The following is a 19326-nucleotide window of genomic DNA, read 5'->3' as shown; positions in this document are numbered from 1 at the left end:
GTGGAGACCCCGCTCCCGCCTCCCCCCGCGGGGGGCCCCGCCCCCTCCTTGGAGCAGATTCCTGAGGATCCCGGGCCGCACTCTGCGACCCCCGGCTCCTCTTCCCCTCACCCGGAGAGCACCCCTTCCACCCCCCCCTCTCCCCCCCAGCCCCCCCCTCCTGCCTCCCCCGGCGGCCCCCCCTGACACTTGTCCTTTGGCAGATGCCTCTCCATCCTCTCCTCGCTCTCCCCCCCCCTCTCCGCGAGCCCCCATCCCTCCCTCGGCCTCTCCAGGATACTTCGCCAGACCACCCACTGCCCCGGGGCAGCGCAGCTGGGTAGGCCAGTCCAGCGGCTGTTTCACCGCCATTCCGGGCCGGTGGAGATGGCGATCCTAGCTTCGCCCGCCACCACAGAGTTCTCTCCAGCCTCCCCTAGGGGGCCCCCGCGAGTGATGGGGCTACCAGTGGATTACGGTTTTTTCAGGTGCCTCCAGCTGGATGCTGGCCCGTTCGAGACACTGGTCGCGCCCTTGCGAGTTTGCGTGGTGTGCCATCCCTCTCGTTCTCCTTCAGTGGTGAGCAGCATGGTGGCCTTCTCCTTTCCTCTCAGTGTTGCCCCAGACACAGCATGGGATTGTAACTCTGTAGAGGAAGTTTTGCGTGATCAGATACTGGAGTTTTCTCACCACTTCAGTGACTTGGGGCTCACGGACCTATTGCAGACCCGATTACACTCAGCCCGCATGAGCTTGTTTGGTATAGGAGATTGGCGGGTGGATCCGGTCCACACCTTAGTTGAGGCGGTGCTACTGATTCTCCTCCATGCCACCCCGAGGGTGCAGCCTACCTTTAGATACATATATGCAGAGGATTGGTCTCACGCCTATGCCCTGGACAGGGCGAAGGCAGAGTGGGGCTGGACACAGAGACAGGTCACCCTATTTTTGGAGAGACTCCGCACCCGGACAGACAGTGACTATTCTCCCTCCAAGCCGGCGCCCAAGACTCACAGAGTGGAGGGCAGATCATCCGGGCCGGCTGAGAGGGGTGAGCCAGTGGCGGCTGCTTCACTTGCCATAGCTCATCCATGAGGATCCTCTCATGGAACATCCAGGGTCTCGGTGGACATCGCTGCTACATTGGTCGGGGCAGACTTCGCCAGCAGATCCAGAGGGCTCTCGTTGGAGGACCCATAGATATCCTTTTCATCCAGGAGCACCACCTTTCTGCCGGGCGTACCCGCACCTGCGGGAAGATCTTGCCAGGCAGGAGTCACTTTTTGGTCTCTGGCATATGGCTCCAAGGGGAACCAGGGTGGAGTATGCATCTCAGTCAGTGGAGCAGCTTCTATCCGAGGTTGTGGACTCTGGCACTCTGGTCCAGGGTCGAGCGCAGTGGATCATCCTTCGGGTTGGGGAAGACCGCATTGGCTTCCTCAACTTCTACGCCCCTAATGGGGCGACCGGGAGAGCCGAGTTCTGGAGCACCATTAGGCAGTCCCTCCCCTTGGCAGACCACTGGTGCCTAGGGGGGGATTGCAACATGCTGGAGGATGCAGAGGACAGGATGGGGGGCAGCCAGGAGACCATTCATGGGCCGGAGCTCGTTGCCTGGGAGGAACTAGTGCTGCAGGTGAGAGGCCAGGATCCGTGGACGCTCCTGGAGTTTGGCAGGTTGCAGGGGAGTTTATCTTTCTCGCGCTCGGATAGACGGGCCACAGGAGTTAACCTTTCCCGCATCGACAGGTTTTATATTGATGAGTGGGCCTGTGATAGAGGTGGCACTGTGGGCATACTTGCAGGCTCGTCGTTTTCAGACCACTTTCCAGTGCTTCTCCAGATCGAGGACCCTACGAGAGGAGAGCGGGGCCAGAGCGTCCGGATTCCAGATTGTCTCATAGAGGAGCCCGAGATTGCGACCAGAGTTGAGCAGGTCTGGCAGGAGCTGCAGTTCAGGAGAGGATCGGCAGCCAGCGATCTTGCCAGGGGCTTGCAGGAGATCAGTCGGATGCTCAGACAGGCTACCCTGGACCGTCTGGAGGCCTTCAGAGAGCAGGAGAGGAGCCTGCGGAGGAGTCTAGCATCCCTTCAGAGACTCCAGGAGAGGGATCCTACGAGCCCTTGGATCTCAGAGCAGATGGAGTCAGCTCGCACTGAGATTAGATCCATCGAGGAGAGGAGGGTGGAGTTCCGATTCCATGCTCGGGCTTCTTTTTGGACACAGGCTGGAGACAGAGTGACTTGAGATTTCTTTGAGGCGACAGGGCCTCGCTTCAGATGAGAGGGTCTCAGGCGTCTTCGGCAGGCTGATGGCCAGGTTGTGGTGGATCCCCCCAGGGTTCGGGCGATAGCCACAGATTTTTACAGGGATCTTCTCTCTGCTGAGCCAGCAGATGACAAGGTGAGAGAGGCTCGGGAGGCAATCTGGAGCTTCACGAGACCGGTTGTGCCGGCCCATCTGCAGCACTCCCTTCTCTCCCCCTTCTCGGATACGGAACTGGAGGAGGCTCTTCAGGCACTACCTCGGGGCAAATGCCCAGGAGAGGACGGTCTCTCAGTGGCTTTCTTCCAGAGGTACTGGGGTCTCTTACATAGGGGTTTCAGATTGGCATTCCAGGAGATTATGGAGTCGGGAGTCATGCCGGACAGGATGGCAGAGGGGTTGATTCACTTGATCCCCAAAGAGGGAGGAGACAGGCTGGAGATTAGACAGTGGAGACCGATCACCTTGCTAGGCACGGCCTACAAGGTCCTAGCTAAGGCGATCAGCAGGCGGCTTCAGCCTCACCTTCCGGACATCATCCACTCCACGCAGACAGGCTTCATCCAGGATAGGAGCATTCTGGATAACATCTTCTCTTTCTGGGAGGCTACGGCTTTGGCTAGATTTCGGCAGGAGGATCTGGCAGTGCTCCTTCTCGACTTCGAGAAGGCCTATGATCGGGTGGACTGGGCCTTCTTGGAAGGCACTATGGAGAGGATGGGCTTCCCCCCTCAATGGATCCGTGGGGTCTCTGCACTCTACACATCGGCTCATAGCCAGGTGCTGATACAGGGCATGAGCGGAGAGAGGTTCCAGCTCTCGCGCTCGGTGCGGCAGGGGTGCCCCTTGGCGCCCTTTCTTTTTCTTTTTGTGGCGGAGGCCATGAGCACTTTTTTGACGGCACATGATACAGGTTTGCGGGGCCTCCAGCTTCCCATCTGCACCTCGGAGGAGCTCCTAGACTCGGAGTTTGCGGATGACACTGCTGTCTATCTTCAGGGAGGAGAGGAGAACCTCCGCCGCTTCGCCTCAGCCATGGACAGGTTTTGCAGAGCTTCGGGCGCTTTGATCAACTGGCACAAGTCGTGTGGGTTGTGGGTCAGTTCTATGCCCCCCCCCCCCCCCGACTTGGAGGCCAGCTGATGGTTTTCAGTGGCTGCCCCCTGGCACTACAGTGCGTTATTTGGGATGCTATGTGGGCATTGACATATCTCCGGAGCAGCAGATAGCCCCCCTTCTTCTGAGCATTCGGAAGAAGCTTCTGTATTGGAGTACCGCTCGTTTATCTTTGGCTGGCCGAGTACTTGTGGCCAACCAGGTTCTGCTTGCTACCATGTGGTACATCACTTCTTGCTGGGCCTTCTCTCGGGCGTGCATTGGCCAGGTGCAGAGGCTCATCAGGAACTTTCTTTGGTCCGGTGGCGACGGGCGGCCCGCCAGGGCCAAGGTGGCATGGGCTGTGATCACTCAGCCGAGGGAGAGAGGCGGCCTGGGCATTGTTGATCCTATTTGCCAAAGCCGAGCTTTGCTTGGCAAGTTGGTAGTTCGTGGCCTCCTACCAGGCGCTGAGCCGTGGAAGGAGTTTCTTGTTTCCAGGATGCTCAGCCGCACTCCTTCTCTTAGCGGCCCCTGGACCCCCAGCATCAGGTGGATCTTTACAGAGCAGCGATCCAGAGGAGTGGGCCTTGGCTTCGAGGAGCGTTTTGCAGCTAGCCTTCTGAGGGCCTGGGCGCATCTGAGGCCGTCACTCTTACAGTCTCCCCCGGGCACCGATGAGGAGCGCCTGAGGCAGCCATTGATCTCGAACCCCTTGATTCGACTTCCCAGTGGCCATATGGTTGGATCGCGGTCTCACGTGTCGTGGGGCCCGCTGAGCTCCGGCCCAGCCCAGTCCCTAGACGACTGGATATGTTTTCAGCAGCTGCCTCTAGAGGTTCAGGAGAGGAGACTCAGTGGGATGAGGGGCAGAGGAGTTGATGAGACAGGACATTGAGGCGGCCATCCCCCGGGAATGGCGGACCCCAGTATAGGACCCTCCACCTCCACAGTGGATGGGCGTCTTTACTCGGCATGAGATCCTTCTAGCGGTCTGTGGCACAGCGGAGAGAGTCACCCCACTCACTTTTGAGGTGGGAGAGGGTGGCCAGCTTGAGAGGTCACGACTAGATTTGGATGAGCTCCAGGGTTGTACTTTTCAGAGGGTGCGGGTGGTCGGCTTTCATCAGAGACAGTGGCATGTAGACCCCTCACCGGCCTCGATAGGGGAGGACTGTTCTTGGAGATTATGGGCTTGGGACAGCAGGCCTCTTATTCGCCTTCAGTGGGATCCAGGTGAGTGGTTTTTGGCGAGATCCCTACTCGGCCCCTACAAGCCCAGGCATCCCCTTTTTTCAGTACACAGCGAGGCTGGGGCGGCGGATTCAGAGGCACAGGATAGCGAGCACCCCGGCGGCGGCCGAGCATTGGCGGCGACAGGGGCTCTCCCCTGCCTTTCTTAGGGACTTCTGGCAGTGCCTTTGGGCCAGCTTCCGGCCCCGGAAGATGACGCTTTTTCTCTGGCTCACAGCGCATAGAGGACTTGCTGTGGGGGCCTGGCTAGCTTTTGGCAGACACCCAGCGTCTTGCCCTCGGTGCGGCCATGCACAGGAGTCGCAGCGGCACTGCTTATGGGATTGCCCACAGGCACAGCAGGTCTGGCAGCGCGCTCTCAGGATGGTTTTTGCAGGCTCGCCAGGTGAGATGCTGGTGACGTGGGGTGCGGTGGCTTGGGCCACGGACAGCGGCCCAGCCCTTGGATATGAGGACGTCCCTGGCAGCGCGACCATCCAGGTCTCTGACAGGGCGATGGCGGTGGTTCCGACGCCAGACTTCTCTTCTGCAGCCCCTCGGGAGGGGGTCGGGCACAGATGGGAGATGATCAGCAGCATGACGGCTTGGCACATATGGAGAGCCCGATGCAGGGAGGCCATTGACTGCCAGGCGACTCCACCGGCGGAGGTCATACAGGCCCTCTGGGTACACATCATTCACACCTTGAGAGGACACTGGGGGAAACTTCAGGGCGACTCGGATCGCATGAGAGGTCGCCGCAAGGCTTTCCTCCGCACTTGGCAGCCTGGCCCTTTCCTCATCACGAGGGGCGAGGATGTCACTTGGCACTATAGGCCTCCAGTTTGGCTTTTCTCACCTCCCACATGTACTACTAGGTAGCCCCCCCCCCCCCCCCCCCAGAGAGCGGCCAGCCACGGGGGTGGAGCTCAGGTGTTCTCTGTGTGTTTTTATCCCTCCTTGCGAGGTGAGCTTTGTAGCCTTATGGCGTTCTCTCATTAACTAATAGAAGGATCGTTTTTCCGGGGGGGGGGGGGGGGGAAAGAGAGATCAGAGTACCCCTTGGAGGATTTCAGAGGCTGCACCTTGCAGAGGCTGAGGGTGATTGGTTTTTGGGCTCGTGCATGGCACGTAGATCCAACACCGGCCCAAGGTGGCCAAGGAGAGAGTTTGGCGGTTATGGATTTGGGAGTGCCGACCACTCACGCGGTTAGTGGGACCCTGGAGAGTGGACATGGCATGATCCCACAGATCGGGTGGAGACTCTGGATGCCCCTTTCTTTGCATATACCACGAGGCTCGGCCGGAGGATCCAAATGTCGGAGATAGATGGCACACCAGCAATAGGAGCACACTGGCAGTCTCAGGGCCTATCACAGCGCTTCCTTTCAGATTTCTGGAAGAGGCTTTGGGATAGGTTTTCGGCTGAGGAAGATCACTCTCTTCCTCTGGTTGACGGCACACAAGTGTCTGGGAGTGGGTACTTGGCTGGTAGTCGGAGGGTGGCAGCTTGCCCGAGGTGTGGCCATACCCAGGATCTCAACGACATTGGCTTTGGGATTGCCCGAAGGCTCAGCAGATTTGGCAGCGGATTCTCCACATCTTGGCTATGGACAGGGCATTGACCCGGATTATCACTTGGGGTACTGTTGCTTGGGCCACCGAGGCTAGAGTGGTCAGGACTGACGAGGAGGATGGGGGAGGCCATGCCCTTCAAGTCTCCCACCATCGTATTGCAGTAGTACTAGTCACAGCCCCACCAGTAGGTGTTTGGCGTCGAGGCTCATGCCAGTGCTGGGAGATTTGCAGTAGCATAGCAGCCTGGCACATCTGGCATGCTAGATGTAGCGAGGCCATTGAGGGTACCCACACTCCGCCGGCTGAGACCATTAGGAGCATATGGCTGGACATCATTCACACCCTCCGTGGTCAGTGGGGGAAGCTGCAGGGAGGTTCTGACCGCATGCGGAAGCGGCGGGAAGCCTTCTTGACACTTTGGAGGCCTGGCCCTTTCCTCACAGATAGAGGCGGTGACCCGATTTGGCACTACAGACCACCTGTGTGGTTGTTTCCCCCCCCTCCTCTTGAATGAGATAGCCTTCTCCTCAGAGAGCAGCCAGCCAGAGGAGAAGCATCTCTCCCCCTTATGATCGCTTGTTTCTCGCCCTTATAGGAGTTTGTATTTAGCCCCTTAGTGGTTGTACTTAGCCCTTTGTGGCTGTTTTCTCTTTAACTAATTAAGGGATCTTTTTCCTGGAAAAAAAAAAAACTTGAATTTTCAGTGCTACAAGGATTGATTTTGAGATAGTGCTGGCAGTAAAATTTTGGACACGTGTTTGTTCTTAAAATAATGGTTGTTGTTGGATGCATCCATATTTCCAGTGCACCACATTGGGAGTGGAGGACTTGAGCATGTTATCGGGAGATGAAATCAATTCCTCAAAAGTTTATCTGGTCATTTTTAATGGACTTATTCTTGGAGTGCATAGACGTCCACTGGTACTAGACATGCTCTTCATCAATCAAACTTGAATGAATTGAAACCTTTAATTGGGTCTGGCATGGGGTCTGATGGATTGTTATGTTTGTTCATCTGACAACAGTGGTTTGCAAATACTCTGAGGCTCCTTCGTAGAGCAGGGAAAATTGGCGAGTTTGTTAGCATCTTCACTAACCCAAAGCAGGTATTCCATGGTTAAGTCTGGTGAAATTAATATTGTATTTAATGACTTTTGGTTCAAGACGCCAAGTGTTTTTTCTAACTGCTAACCAAACTATCAACAGCATTGTGTTTATGTTGCCTCAGATGGTGGTCGCGTCTGCAGGCCGCTGGTAATAGCAGATCAAGGAGTATCTAGGGTAAAGGAACACCACATGAAAGAGCTAAAGGTTGGTTTCTTTCCCCAAGAAAGCAGACAAACTTTCACAGTGCAAAAATATGAAAAGAAAGCTGCAGCTAGGTGAGCTGCTTTTTAGAGTCGGCTGGATGATCAAAAATCTTCTTTACAGGATGGATTTCGAACCTTTGATGATTTTTTGAGGGAGGGGCTGGTGGAGTACCTTGATGTTAACGAAGAAAATAATACACTGGTCTGTATGAAATCTAGCTATGTGTGTAAAGAGTTCATGTCCGTGCTCTTGTGGTTGTTTATCAAAGATGTTTGTAGCGTACGACCCGCAAACAGGGTTATAAACTCTTTTTGTGACAATCTTGGTTTGATTTTGTGACCACCATCATGCACGATTTCGGTCCTCCATTTTAGGCTTGAAGATATCTTGTGTAACCAACTCCCACTCTCTTCGTTTTTACAAACACCTTCCCTATGAAGAAGAGAGGATCGAGGAAAGCCTTCATCACAGTTATTTACACCTTGGTATGGACCATGGTGAAAGCAGTTATTTAGTCTGTATCATTCAGTGTAAGTTAGTTGTGTTTTCATCCAAGTTGCAGTGAGTTGATATTGTGTTAATGCTTTCTATCTTTCGTGGTGCATATTCTCTATCAGCTACCTTTTTGTTGTAATAATTCTTACTTTTTTCCTAGTGCTAGGCTTCGCTATGGCTCAGTCTGCCCTGTAGCTCCGGAGCTCTGACAGAAACTCAGTACACAGACCTTTGTATGAATGTATGGTCTTATGTGTGCGTGTGTGCGTGTGCGCGTGCACGTGGTGTGTGTGCGTGGGAGCATATATTGATACCAAGTTCTACACCCACTATTGGGCAGTGATGACGTTAGTGGGGATGTCTTAGTATCTAGTTCATACTATGCATGATGGAGTTGATGGTTTATTGTCTTGTGGATGACTACCATGAGGTTATATATTGCACTTCTTATAACGTGAATTTGGGCATGTTCTTGGATTCATCTAGGTATATAAGCTAGTTGTGTTTGCCTGCAAGTCCATGTCGTTTTATTTTCTGTGTTTTAGTGTGGTCAGGGATATCATAAAATGTATCTATTATAAGCTTCTGAGTTAATCACCCTTTTCGGATGCTCTTAACCTATGTAACAAAATGCCCTAGTTAAAGTAAATGTTCTTAACTCGAGGGAAAACTTGCTCTATTATTTGCATCCTTACGCTATTATTTCATCTATTCCAATTGCAAGGAAATGTCAGAAAGTTAGTCCATTGCACTTTTAGGTTATAGAGACATCATTGGTTTTACTTGATCGCACATGGGTTGAAAGGGACCTTTTCTAGGGCATGGTTTAACAAGCGAAATGGTTTCTTATAAACCGGCTGAGTTATGAAACCTGTCATAACTGCAGATAGCACTTTATGAAGGTGAAGCAACTTCCCGGACGACTCATATTGAAATTGAACCATTCACTATCCTGGGCGTTTGTGCAGGCCTTATTCCATTTCCTCATCATAATCAGTCCCCGCGTAATACCTATCAGGTAGAAGTTTGAACTCCATTTTAATTTCTTTTAGTGCTTGTGTTAATATGTTCTCTCACATCTGGAAACATTGGATTTTGGCTTTGCAGTGTGCTATGGGCAAGCAAGCCATGGGGAATATTGCCTATAATCAGGTAGGTAAATGGGTGATGAACAATGCACAAGTTAATATGATAGTTTTCCTCTTCTTTGATAACCCTGAAGGCATAGCTAAGGGATACTGTATCTTGCATTAGTTTCGTATGCCGTGACTAAGGTTTTTGAGTTTGGGCACAGTTGGGTAGGATGGACACACTACTATATCTCCTGGTATATCCACAACGCCCATTGCTTACAACGAGGAGTATTGAACTGGTATTTTTCATCTATATTTTCAGAGAATGTTATTTTGTGGAATTGTGTGTATTCTTGTTTCCCAACTTCATAAAGCTAAATAGAACCTCTAACTTGAATGATGGGCAGGTGAAGTATGATAAACTTGGGGCAGGACAAAATGCTACTGTTGCTGTTATGAGTTACAGTGGATATGATATTGAAGATGCAATTGTCATGAACAAATCATCCCTAGACAGAGGGTTTGGAAGGTGTATCGTGATGAAGAAGTAAGCTCTAACCCTACCCTAAAAATGTTTCAGTAAAGAAAGCTACACCAATTTTTTTTGTGCGATTTATGAAGCTTTGGACTTCTGGGCGGTTTGTGTGCAGGTCTTCAGCACTCGTTAAGAAATATCAAAATCGTACCTCAGACAGAATTGTTGCTCCAAAACTTATTGCGGATAAAGAGGGCCGCTTACGTGTTCCTGATAGGGCTCAGGTATCTTTGTTGATGAAGTATTTCTTTGTATGACATATTGTTTGTCAGTGTCTGAAAAATCAATTTGTCTTGCCAACTTTTTCATGGACAGCTTCAAGACCTTGATGGTATAGCTGGAGTAGGGGAAATAATCAGGCCTGGTGATATTTATATCAACAAGGAAAGCCCCATCAATACAAGGGATAATGTCCCCAATCCAATGGCCATGCCTGACAGGTCTGTATTCTCAAACCTTTGCTTACCAAATATGGTCAAACCAATATTAGGGTAACTAGAAACTTACACTGGGTTACATTTTTTTAGTGCCTACAAAACAACCCCAATGACTTACAAGGGCCCACCAGGAGAATGTGCCGTTGTGGATAAAGTTCTTCTTACTTCAAATGATGAACAGCAGTTTGTTATCAAAGTGTTATTTCGGCATACAAGGAGGCCCGAGGTACATGTTTCACATGAAATCATCCTTCTGCTCTGGAAGTTGCACTTTTGATGTTTAATTGAAAATTTTCAAAATTCAGTTAGTGAATTCATTTCGAGGAAGCTGGAACTCAGCCCACGCTATCGGCTTTACGCAGAGATCCTTCTACCAGTTGAACGCTTTATTTTGAAGCATGATCTATATCTGACTTATATGGTGATCATTAGTGTATCTATTCAGATAAAAAAGCATTCCACTTCCTGAGCCAGCTATCTGTATGGCATCCCACTGTACGTTCAATCCTCACAGCACTCTAGAGTCCACTCCTCTCTTTCTCTCTCGTGCAAAAAGGCACGCACCATTCTTTTAGCAGCTATCCCCATGCACATGGGTTGTGCATGCATCAATATCAGCCCTCCCATCTCATGCTCACACGGCTAAACTCTACGGAAATCCCTTACTTGCATGCATCTGGGAGCTGAAAAGCACCATGAAAACTCAACGCATATACTACAAAAATTATCTGCTTTTTCATGGATATGCAGCAGTGAAACACTGTTCCATGCATACCCAACCATGCCATGTTCTGCTTCCATGCCAAGTTCCTTCCCGTCCTCTGTCAATGGTGTCCAATACCACCTTAGACCTTGGAAGCCTATAAAGCGAGTGTCTTTGCCTTAATCCAGAAGATCTTGTTGATGGATTTTCTCTTCTCCTTTCGGAGTTCCTTATGCCTCCTACTAGTAGCTCCGGCTCTAATACCAATGTAAGAACCTCGTCTAGCAGACACCTAAAGTAAAGCAAATGACAGGAAACATAAAGACAATGGCATCTTGCTCACCGCCCAACCATAGAGCCAATGAGGATCACCCCCGAGCATGGAGGTTATAAGTATCATAGACATGGCTCCATGTGCGAAGCCCTGGCGTCTGATACCACCAAGACACACCCCTCCGGGAGTTGTCTCACATGCCGCCTCGAGTCCAGGTATGAGGAGATTTACCCCAAATTGACTACAAAAGTCACCTATATAGGTCTCCTATAAACGAGGAGCCATATACAGCCCATGCCTCATAAATACTCCTAACCTCCCCATTAGATTGCCAAACCCCCAATCCTTGGTTAACTTAACTAACTTGAAGTTAGATGTGTTAACCTTGCTAGGGCCTTGGGATGTAGCACATACGCTTCCATATGCCATTTTTTTAAAAGAGCCCATACCACCTTTTGATGCAAAGTGACTTCAAAGGCCATAGGAACTCCCAACAATCTGAAAATTTTAGGGGGAGGTTTGGATTGATTTGTGACACTAGTTACATGGGTATTTGGAGTCTCTCCATTTGTATGTGAACATGTACCCTGTTTGTGTACGTCTGTGTGTGAAAAGCCCTTGTATGTGTGTGTAAGTTATGCGAGTAAGTGAGTGCGTGTGATTCTCCTCTTGTAGGCGTTTATGTGTATGTGATAAGCAATGATGTCATGGGCACTTGCCATGTGTCATGCCTAAGTGTGTGTTGTGTTAAAAGATAAGGCTCTAATAGCCTATAAAAGCAGTGTACTCTTTGAAGCTTTTAGTATTATTGATCAAAGTATTTTTGAGTTGTGCAATCATTGTGCCTCTCTTGGTTTGTTATATCTCTCACTCTCTCTTTACTACACTCATCACCATGTATCTCTGTGAGCCTCCATAGCTGCCAGTCTGCTAACCTTAAGCTTCTCGCAAAACTGGTATCAGAGCCATGCCCTCATTGTACTGTCCACTGTGTAGCCATTGCCGTCTGCTGCCCCAGAGCAACCCACCACCATTTTTGCCGCCAAAATCAGGTGGCACTAGTGCTGGCTGCCCAGCACATTGGCAGCACCACCCATTTTACCGGTGGCACTAGTGCTGCGTACTCCTCCAATGCCAGCTGTTCAGCCACCTCCGCTTTTGCTTGCCATCGTTGCCTGGAGGACCCCCCTGGCCTGCTCCGCCTAGATTCTCCTGTGTGCCTAGCTGCTAAGCGCACCTTGCGCTTCCTGCACGCCTTGCTTCGCCACTAGCTTGTCGCCGGCTGTTGCTATTCCGCCAGCTCGTTGCTGCCCAGCCTTTGAGGTTGCCTCCAGTCTGGCCTGCTCTGCCGAGCCCATGTGGCGACACTAGTGCACATCGCTTCACCGCCACTCTTATCTCAGCTGTGTTACCATCCTAGCGGCAGCACGGGCCGGTTGCTCAGCTATTCAGTTGGCACTGTGAACACCCCCGTCGGCAGCCAATGCTGTTTGCTAGTGTGTCTTGGGGGAGCTTGTTCAACGCTTGCTGGCTACCTCTTATGCTGCCCAACAACGGTTCTTCCCATTTGTCCGACTGTCAAGGCTCTGCCTACAACTTCTCAGCCTCAACCATGGCTACCTCTTATGCTGCCCAACAACGGTTCTTCCCATTTGTCCGACTGTCAAGGCTCTGCCTACAACTTCTCAGCCTCAACCATGGCGCTTCTTATGCTATGTTAGCAGCCACACCTTTGCCTCTGTAGCAGAGCTTACACTCCCGCATGTGTAAGGACTAATTGCTTCTACCTGATTGCTCATGTACCTATGCATGACTTGCTGATGGATTATGCAGAGGAAATCCCGGACATTGTTGGCGATTTCGAAGTCTCACTTGTTCCCTTCTTTGTCTTCATCAAGCTTCGGGCCCAAGGAGCAGTAGCATGGAAATGCCACTGGAAGAGACTGTTCTTCATCGACATATGCACAAGAAGTCGTTAAAACTTCAAAAATATCTCTTTTTGTGTTTGTGTGTGAGTCATGGGTTGTGTGTTCAAGGAGTCCCTTGAAATCCGAGTTAAAGAATCCATGTGTGTTCTTTCCTGCCTTTACTTATAAAAGGCTCCGTGTTTTCTCTTAACCGTGTTAGGAGTTATGGGGGGGTGACAAAGTGCTGTCCTCGCTACCTCGGTCCAAAACCTTGACCAGAGACTGTGACCATAGCACAAGAGGTGACACATGGTGTGTCTTGCTGTGAGGTAGTGAAACCGGTTGCAACTTTATCACTTAGGTCTCCACGACCTCATTCACAAGACGGTCAAAATGCTTCCCCAACATTCTTGACATAAAAGTCATTTAAAAACAGGTCATAAATACAGTTTCTATAACAAACTCTCGTCTTTCCACATTGTTCCACATTACTTAATCCAAGTTCAATCATATGTATTCCCATCGTCCTTCATCCATTCTCATCTAATCACATCATTTTTCATCTCATCACATCTTCCCACATTTATACTCATCACATCTCATCCACTCACATCTACCTATATCCACATCTCATCACATCTCATCCATTCATATCTATCCTGATCCACATCAAATCACATCCATTTCACCTCACATCTCATTCATTCACATCTATCCCGATTCACATCACATCACATCTCATCCATTCACATCACATCTCATTCATTCACATCTATCCTGATTCACATCACATCACATCCATTCACTTCACATATCATCCATTCACATCTATCCCAATTTACATCATATCACATCACCTCCATTTCACATCACATCTCATTCATTCACATCTATCCCGATTCACATCACATCACATCCATTCACATCACATATCATCCATTCACATCTATCCCAATTTACATCATATCTCATCACATCCATTTCACATCACATCTCACCCATTCACACTTATCCCGACTCACATCACATCACATCCATTCACATTCATTGTATCCCCATTCACATCACATCTCATCCATTCACACTTATCTCGACTCACATCACATCACACCCATTCACATTCATCACATTAAAACTGACGAGCGGTAGACAAAAACTTTCCCACACACAAGCACTTAAAAACAATTTAAATCACTTAAACATGAGAGACAATGTAGACAGGGGGAGCTAGATTGCTCCTACACAAGAGAAGTGGTGGTCCCAAACTGTTTTGGCGCCCCGGCAGGTATTTCCTTACTCTTCACAACGTTGGATACAACTTCACCAGTCTCGCTCTCGGCTAGGAGCACTCCTGCACACCAAGGCCCACGAGTGGGCTTCTTTGGCCACTTCCTGTTACACCCACGCTATGGTTATGACTAGAGCCCTCCCCGATGCCTCACTTATATAGAGCCCACTTAGGCTTCATTTAAAGCAAGTTTTGCTTTTAAAAAGCACTTTTAAAAAGTAACTTGCTGTTAAAAACCAACGAAAAAGTAGCTTTCTTGACTTTTTATGCAAAAAGTCATCCTCCTAAAAATCTCTCAAACAACTTTGAATTTGAAAATGCTGTTAGAGACAAAGTTGCTCCTCTCAACGAGCTCTTCGCGATGATGCGAATATATCTTCATTCTGACGATCTTGAAAATTAGGGTTAGGGTTAGGGTTTCTACCAAAGCAAAAGATGCATTGCGGTGACATACCCCCCTCTTGAAGAATGCATCTGTTCTCGATTGCGCTCCATAGTGCAACCGGAACGTCCAAGTTCTGCCAACTTGAAACAGAACACCACAAAGAAAGATAAACACAAAACAAGTGTCATTAAAAACCAAGCATCCACTGCATGCACTACATAAAACTGATTGGATGCTGAACTGCTATTGTACTTTGCTGAAAATATTGAATGATGGAATGGGAATGATGCGCTTGCTTTTATATGCCCCTAGACTACTGGTCGACCAACAGAAGCTATCGGCCTGTAGCAAAATGGACAAAAATAGCATTAAATGCTATATAAATGCTGTGCATGGGATAATTGCTGCTTTTTTTGTCGTGCTCGATTGCAGCAACCTGGCCGATTGGAGCATGACGAGCATAGAACTGTTGGCCCACTGTAAATGCTGGCCGATTGGTATATGAGTGCTCCAATCATAGTCACATGGGATGCAAAATGGGGACGGGGAACGGGGAGGGAAAAGATTGAGAATGGCCATTCCTTGTGACTATAGAGTGACATGGGACGGGAATGGGAACGGGAAGATGCTACCATGGCTCTAATGCTTAGTTGGCTGGACCATGCTGCTATCCAGGGTTGTGATTAGCCGTTGGACAGGCCAATAAAGCCAAGGACTAGCGCTTTGGCTAGCCCATAGGCAGCCCATAGGCAAAGCCATGCTTTAGGCTTAATGCTACTGATGCATACCTACTTCTAGGGCTGACTCTACATGCACTTTCTGATGAATTCTCCAAGTGGGTTAAGAGGTCTGACTCTCGACTGACCTCTGAGGCTCGGAGACTGATCTATGTAGCTGGTGCCTGAGTGTCCATGGAGTGAGGTCTGACAATGGGGTCACGGTGTACGACAAATATTCCTACAAATTGTACTACTTCTGAACAACATGTTGCATTGATAATCATGCCAGTGTGTCATTGTGTACCCCGATGCAGGGTGCACATGACATTTCCTCCTGCGTTACTTGGCGGCAGATTCAGGGCTTCCAAGTAGTTCGCCAACAACTGGGGGTACTCCTGAAAGAACTCTTCATCGAGCCATACTGCTTCATGGGTTCCTTTGTCTCTAAACTTTGTATAAACTTGTCGTATTCTTCGATTGGATCCATGCTTCAATCTGTGGAGGAGAATTTGCTCTGGCTCTATGACTTCAGCTTCGTTGATCATATCTGGTTGTTGCTCTTTTGATATATCGTGCAATGCTGGACCTACATATGGCTTCAACCAAGAAACATGAAAGACATTGTGCATAGTCCAACTTTCCGGCAACTTTAACTTTAAAGAGATATCACTTAATTTTTGAATGATTGGAAATGGGCCGAAACTTTGGAATGAAAGTTTGGGACAACGCTTGTCCACTTGCTTTAGTCGTTGTTCCATGATGTGGAGATATACTCGATCCCCTTCCTTAAAGTTGGCATCTCGTGTGGATTTGTTGAATTGCCAAGTATATTTTTCCTGAGCTTTGGCAAGGTGGTTCTAACTGACTCCATGATGTCTCCGTGGTATTATTTGCCTCTAGAGATGGTGACACTTGTCTTGTTAAAAGAGATAAGAATTGTTGACCAAATATTATCTCATATGGCATGCAACCAATACTCGATGAGTGAGTATCGTTTAGGATTGCCTGAACTAGTGGAAGGTATTGTTCCCATTTTGACTGTTGGTCGTAGAAGTATGATTTGAGAACGTCAAAGTACAATTGATTGTATATTTCTGTTTGGCCATTTGTTTGTGGATCGAATGCACTAGAGAGCTGTAACTTAGTCCCAAAGTTTTCAAACAATGCTCTTAAAAAATGGGACGTAAATTTTGGATCTCTATTTGATGTGATAGTTCATGGCAAACCACCAATGGGATACCAAAACCGACTGACGAAGCGAGCTATGTCCTCGGCTGTGGCTGTCTACTTGCATGGAATGAGCATGCAAAACTTACTGAATCTGTCCACAATTGTTATACACCGTGTCTTTCTAGATCCAACTGAGGCGGGAAGAGAGTCTACGAAGTCCATACAGATGTCGTGAAAGGGTCCCTTAGGAATAGGCAAAGGGTGAAGTAACCTTGCTTGTTTTGTATGAGAAACTTTTACCTTTTGACATATTTGACATGATTGGACGCGTGATAGACATCCCGTCGCATCTTAGGCCAATAGAATGACCTCTCTAAGTTCTCCAAGGTACTGTTTATACCCCTATGACCTCCGACAACAGAATCATGGGCATCATGGAGGACCTAACGCTTTTCTTTGAGTACATCTTGAAAAACAATCAACCATCCTGTATATTGTAGTGGCTTGGTTTTGGAGTTAGGGCCAACTGATATGGACTATCGAGCTCTTTTGAATCTGGATACTGTGCCTTCATACTATCCCAAGTCTTTGCCTTGAATTTCTAGCACAATGAACTCCTACAATGTCTGGATTGTGCCTTTTGGACTAAGAACATCGGCAATGGGGTTGTTTTTACCTGGGACATTCAATCATTCCCCCAAATTTTTGGAACAATTGACTCCATCTGAACTGCCTGTCACTCCATTGGACACTGGGCATGGTTTGCAACCATTTAAGTGCCTGGTGATCTGTCTTAATTGTGAAGTCCCTCCCGTAAAGGAAGTGCTTCCAATGCTTAAGAGCAGAGGTGTGGATGGGGCTGCTACGGTTGCAGTGGTTGGCTAAGTGGTAGTCCCCGAACCAAACCTTAAATTCTCTTTTATCTTCTCTTGTCTCTCTCTCATGAAAGGCCTTAGCAAACTTTTGAGCCTGCAACTTAGTGCAATCTTTCTTCCCGTGTCCGAGAGTGTGACAGAAGAAACAACGGTTCTCCGTCACGTACCGTGTTTGTTCCTCCGGCTGAACCTCCCCAATGATCTTCTCCTCAGCTTTTTCCTCACGAGTGATGTAACCAGACTGGACATTTCCTAGTATGAAAGGGGTCTGGTGGACTCCAGGACGTCTAGATATTTGGAAAGTACAAGCTTTGGGAATGGGAGATTATCCTAGAATACAAAAAGGATCACACTCTCAAAATCTAGGAGGGTTACTATTTTTGGCCGGACTCTGATGAAAATTCCATTCACGCCATTACGTCTGGAATTCAACAAATGGGGAGACATGCCAAAGCACATTTGGCAGAAGGTCTACTAGTTGGGATGTTTTTAAAGTTAAAGATTATGAGAGGATCCATCTCTTGGATTAGGACATGTGGCAAGAAAGTGGATCAAAGTGAGATAAGTGGCCTCACACTTGTCAGAAAATGGATCAAAGTGAGACAAGTGGCCATGCAGTTGTCACTTCAGCTGTTGTGTGGCTCTTCTCGTCATTATAGCCTCATCTTGGCATTTTACCTCATGGAAGTCCCGAAATCTATAAATTGGAGCTCTCTCCTTCGTGCAAAGGAGGCTGTCTTGATGCACACTTGCCTTTACCACCGTTAGAGGTTGCTCTAATTAATGTTGCATAGAAACGCGTTTTGTACCAGTTCGAAATGTGGGAGGCGTTTTGTGTTGTACGAAACACGTTTTTTATTAGCGCGACTATAATAATACCCTACAACGTGTTGCCATCGTTTCGTACCATTTTTTCCATGCGCGTTTTCCAGTTGCGGCTGCTTGATCAAGGAATCTAATGACGAGGGGCCGCTCCCCTATCATACCCTTCCTTGGGGCGGGGCGGTGGGGGGGGGGGGGGGGGGGGGGGTGTGTGCCTTTATCCTTCCTACGTTTCTCCTCCTCAAGAGTCTCATGTATGATGCTCTGTGGGGGTTTGTGCTTCTTCACCACCTCCACCTACTCTTTGTTGGTGGTCTGCAGTTCTTCCCCCACAACGTTGCTCGACGATTTGTGTGTCAGCTCGCGAGTAATAGTGCGCCCGTGTCAGCCCTTAAATTCATCGGTGTCCTTGGACCTTGTGGAGGTCTTTAGAGAAGCACATTTTTTTTTCTCTTCCATTTATTGCATATCTTCCTCCCCTTGCTCTATTGAGGCCTAAGGCTACCTAGAGCGTTTTTACAAGGGCCAACATGAAAATTAAATTCACAAAATGAGATTACTTTATGTTATGTGTCGTACTTACAGGGCCCACGATCTACATTTATCCCCCCCTTGCAGGATGCCTTGAACAGGTGATTCTCTTTGGAACATCACCTTTGAGTCTAGATATAGTGGCTTAGGCTCCGGAAAGTGGAAATGCAACTTTTGTGCAGATAAGCACCATGGCAGTGCAACTAGGTTGAAGGCACATTTGTCAGAAACAAAGGGTTTTGGCATTGGGCCATGTAAACATGTGGTACAAGGAATCTATGGTAGCCTAAAGGCTTGGAAGGCCAAGCAGCGAGGTATCCCTCTCGAGGATATCCCCTATCTAGGAGAGCTCGAAGCACCTCAAAGTGTCTCCAAGTGGACTTGCACTATCGCAGAGGAAGATACCAGTGGTGATGTTGCAGGTGGTTCTAGCTCGGCACCTGGAGCCAAAAGAACCAGTCTTCTAGTGTTTTAAGAAAGGACATGTGTAGGTAGGGATGCAGAAGGTTGCCATGAAAGAGGCAATGAGGTAGTTGATGAAATTTTTTATTCAATGTGGATTGTCCTTCCACATTGTCAGCTCCTCGATGGAAGAAGGCAATAAGAGCTATCACCCGCATTAGGTGTGAGTGGGATGGCCCCTCCTATAA

General features: G+C 48.9%; 2 protein-coding genes across 2 annotated transcripts in view; both read left to right on the top strand.

Annotated features, from left to right (window-relative positions):
- NRPC2 (nuclear RNA polymerase C2) overlaps positions 1-19326 on the top strand; it is a 161063-nt gene that overhangs the window by 106522 nt on the left and 35215 nt on the right. Inside the window, exons 19-29 of the mRNA XM_086781473.1 lie at positions 6956-7072; positions 7177-7257; positions 7358-7462; positions 7583-7663; positions 8844-8975; positions 9065-9109; positions 9252-9329; positions 9438-9577; positions 9681-9789; positions 9881-10005; positions 10093-10228. Coding sequence (XP_086637599.1) covers positions 6956-7072; positions 7177-7257; positions 7358-7462; positions 7583-7663; positions 8844-8975; positions 9065-9109; positions 9252-9329; positions 9438-9577; positions 9681-9789; positions 9881-10005; positions 10093-10228 — 1149 coding nt within the window. The remainder of the gene's footprint in view (positions 1-6955; positions 7073-7176; positions 7258-7357; positions 7463-7582; positions 7664-8843; positions 8976-9064; positions 9110-9251; positions 9330-9437; positions 9578-9680; positions 9790-9880; positions 10006-10092; positions 10229-19326) is intronic.
- LOC147613508 (uncharacterized) lies at positions 353-2345 on the top strand. Its single transcript, XM_086781181.1, has 2 exons — positions 353-1125; positions 2039-2345. Exon 1 carries the CDS (start codon positions 367-369, stop codon positions 1072-1074), a length of 708 nt encoding a protein of 235 aa, XP_086637307.1. The 5' UTR covers positions 353-366; the 3' UTR covers positions 1075-1125; positions 2039-2345.

This window comes from Cibotium barometz, chromosome 43 (assembly GCF_041138505.1).
Source record: "Cibotium barometz isolate CiBa-2024 chromosome 43, ASM4113850v1, whole genome shotgun sequence".
Classification (NCBI taxonomy): Eukaryota; Viridiplantae; Streptophyta; class Polypodiopsida; order Cyatheales; family Cibotiaceae; genus Cibotium; species Cibotium barometz.
The sequence above is the reverse complement of the archived record's forward strand: the minus strand, read 5'-3'. Positions and strand labels throughout refer to the sequence as shown.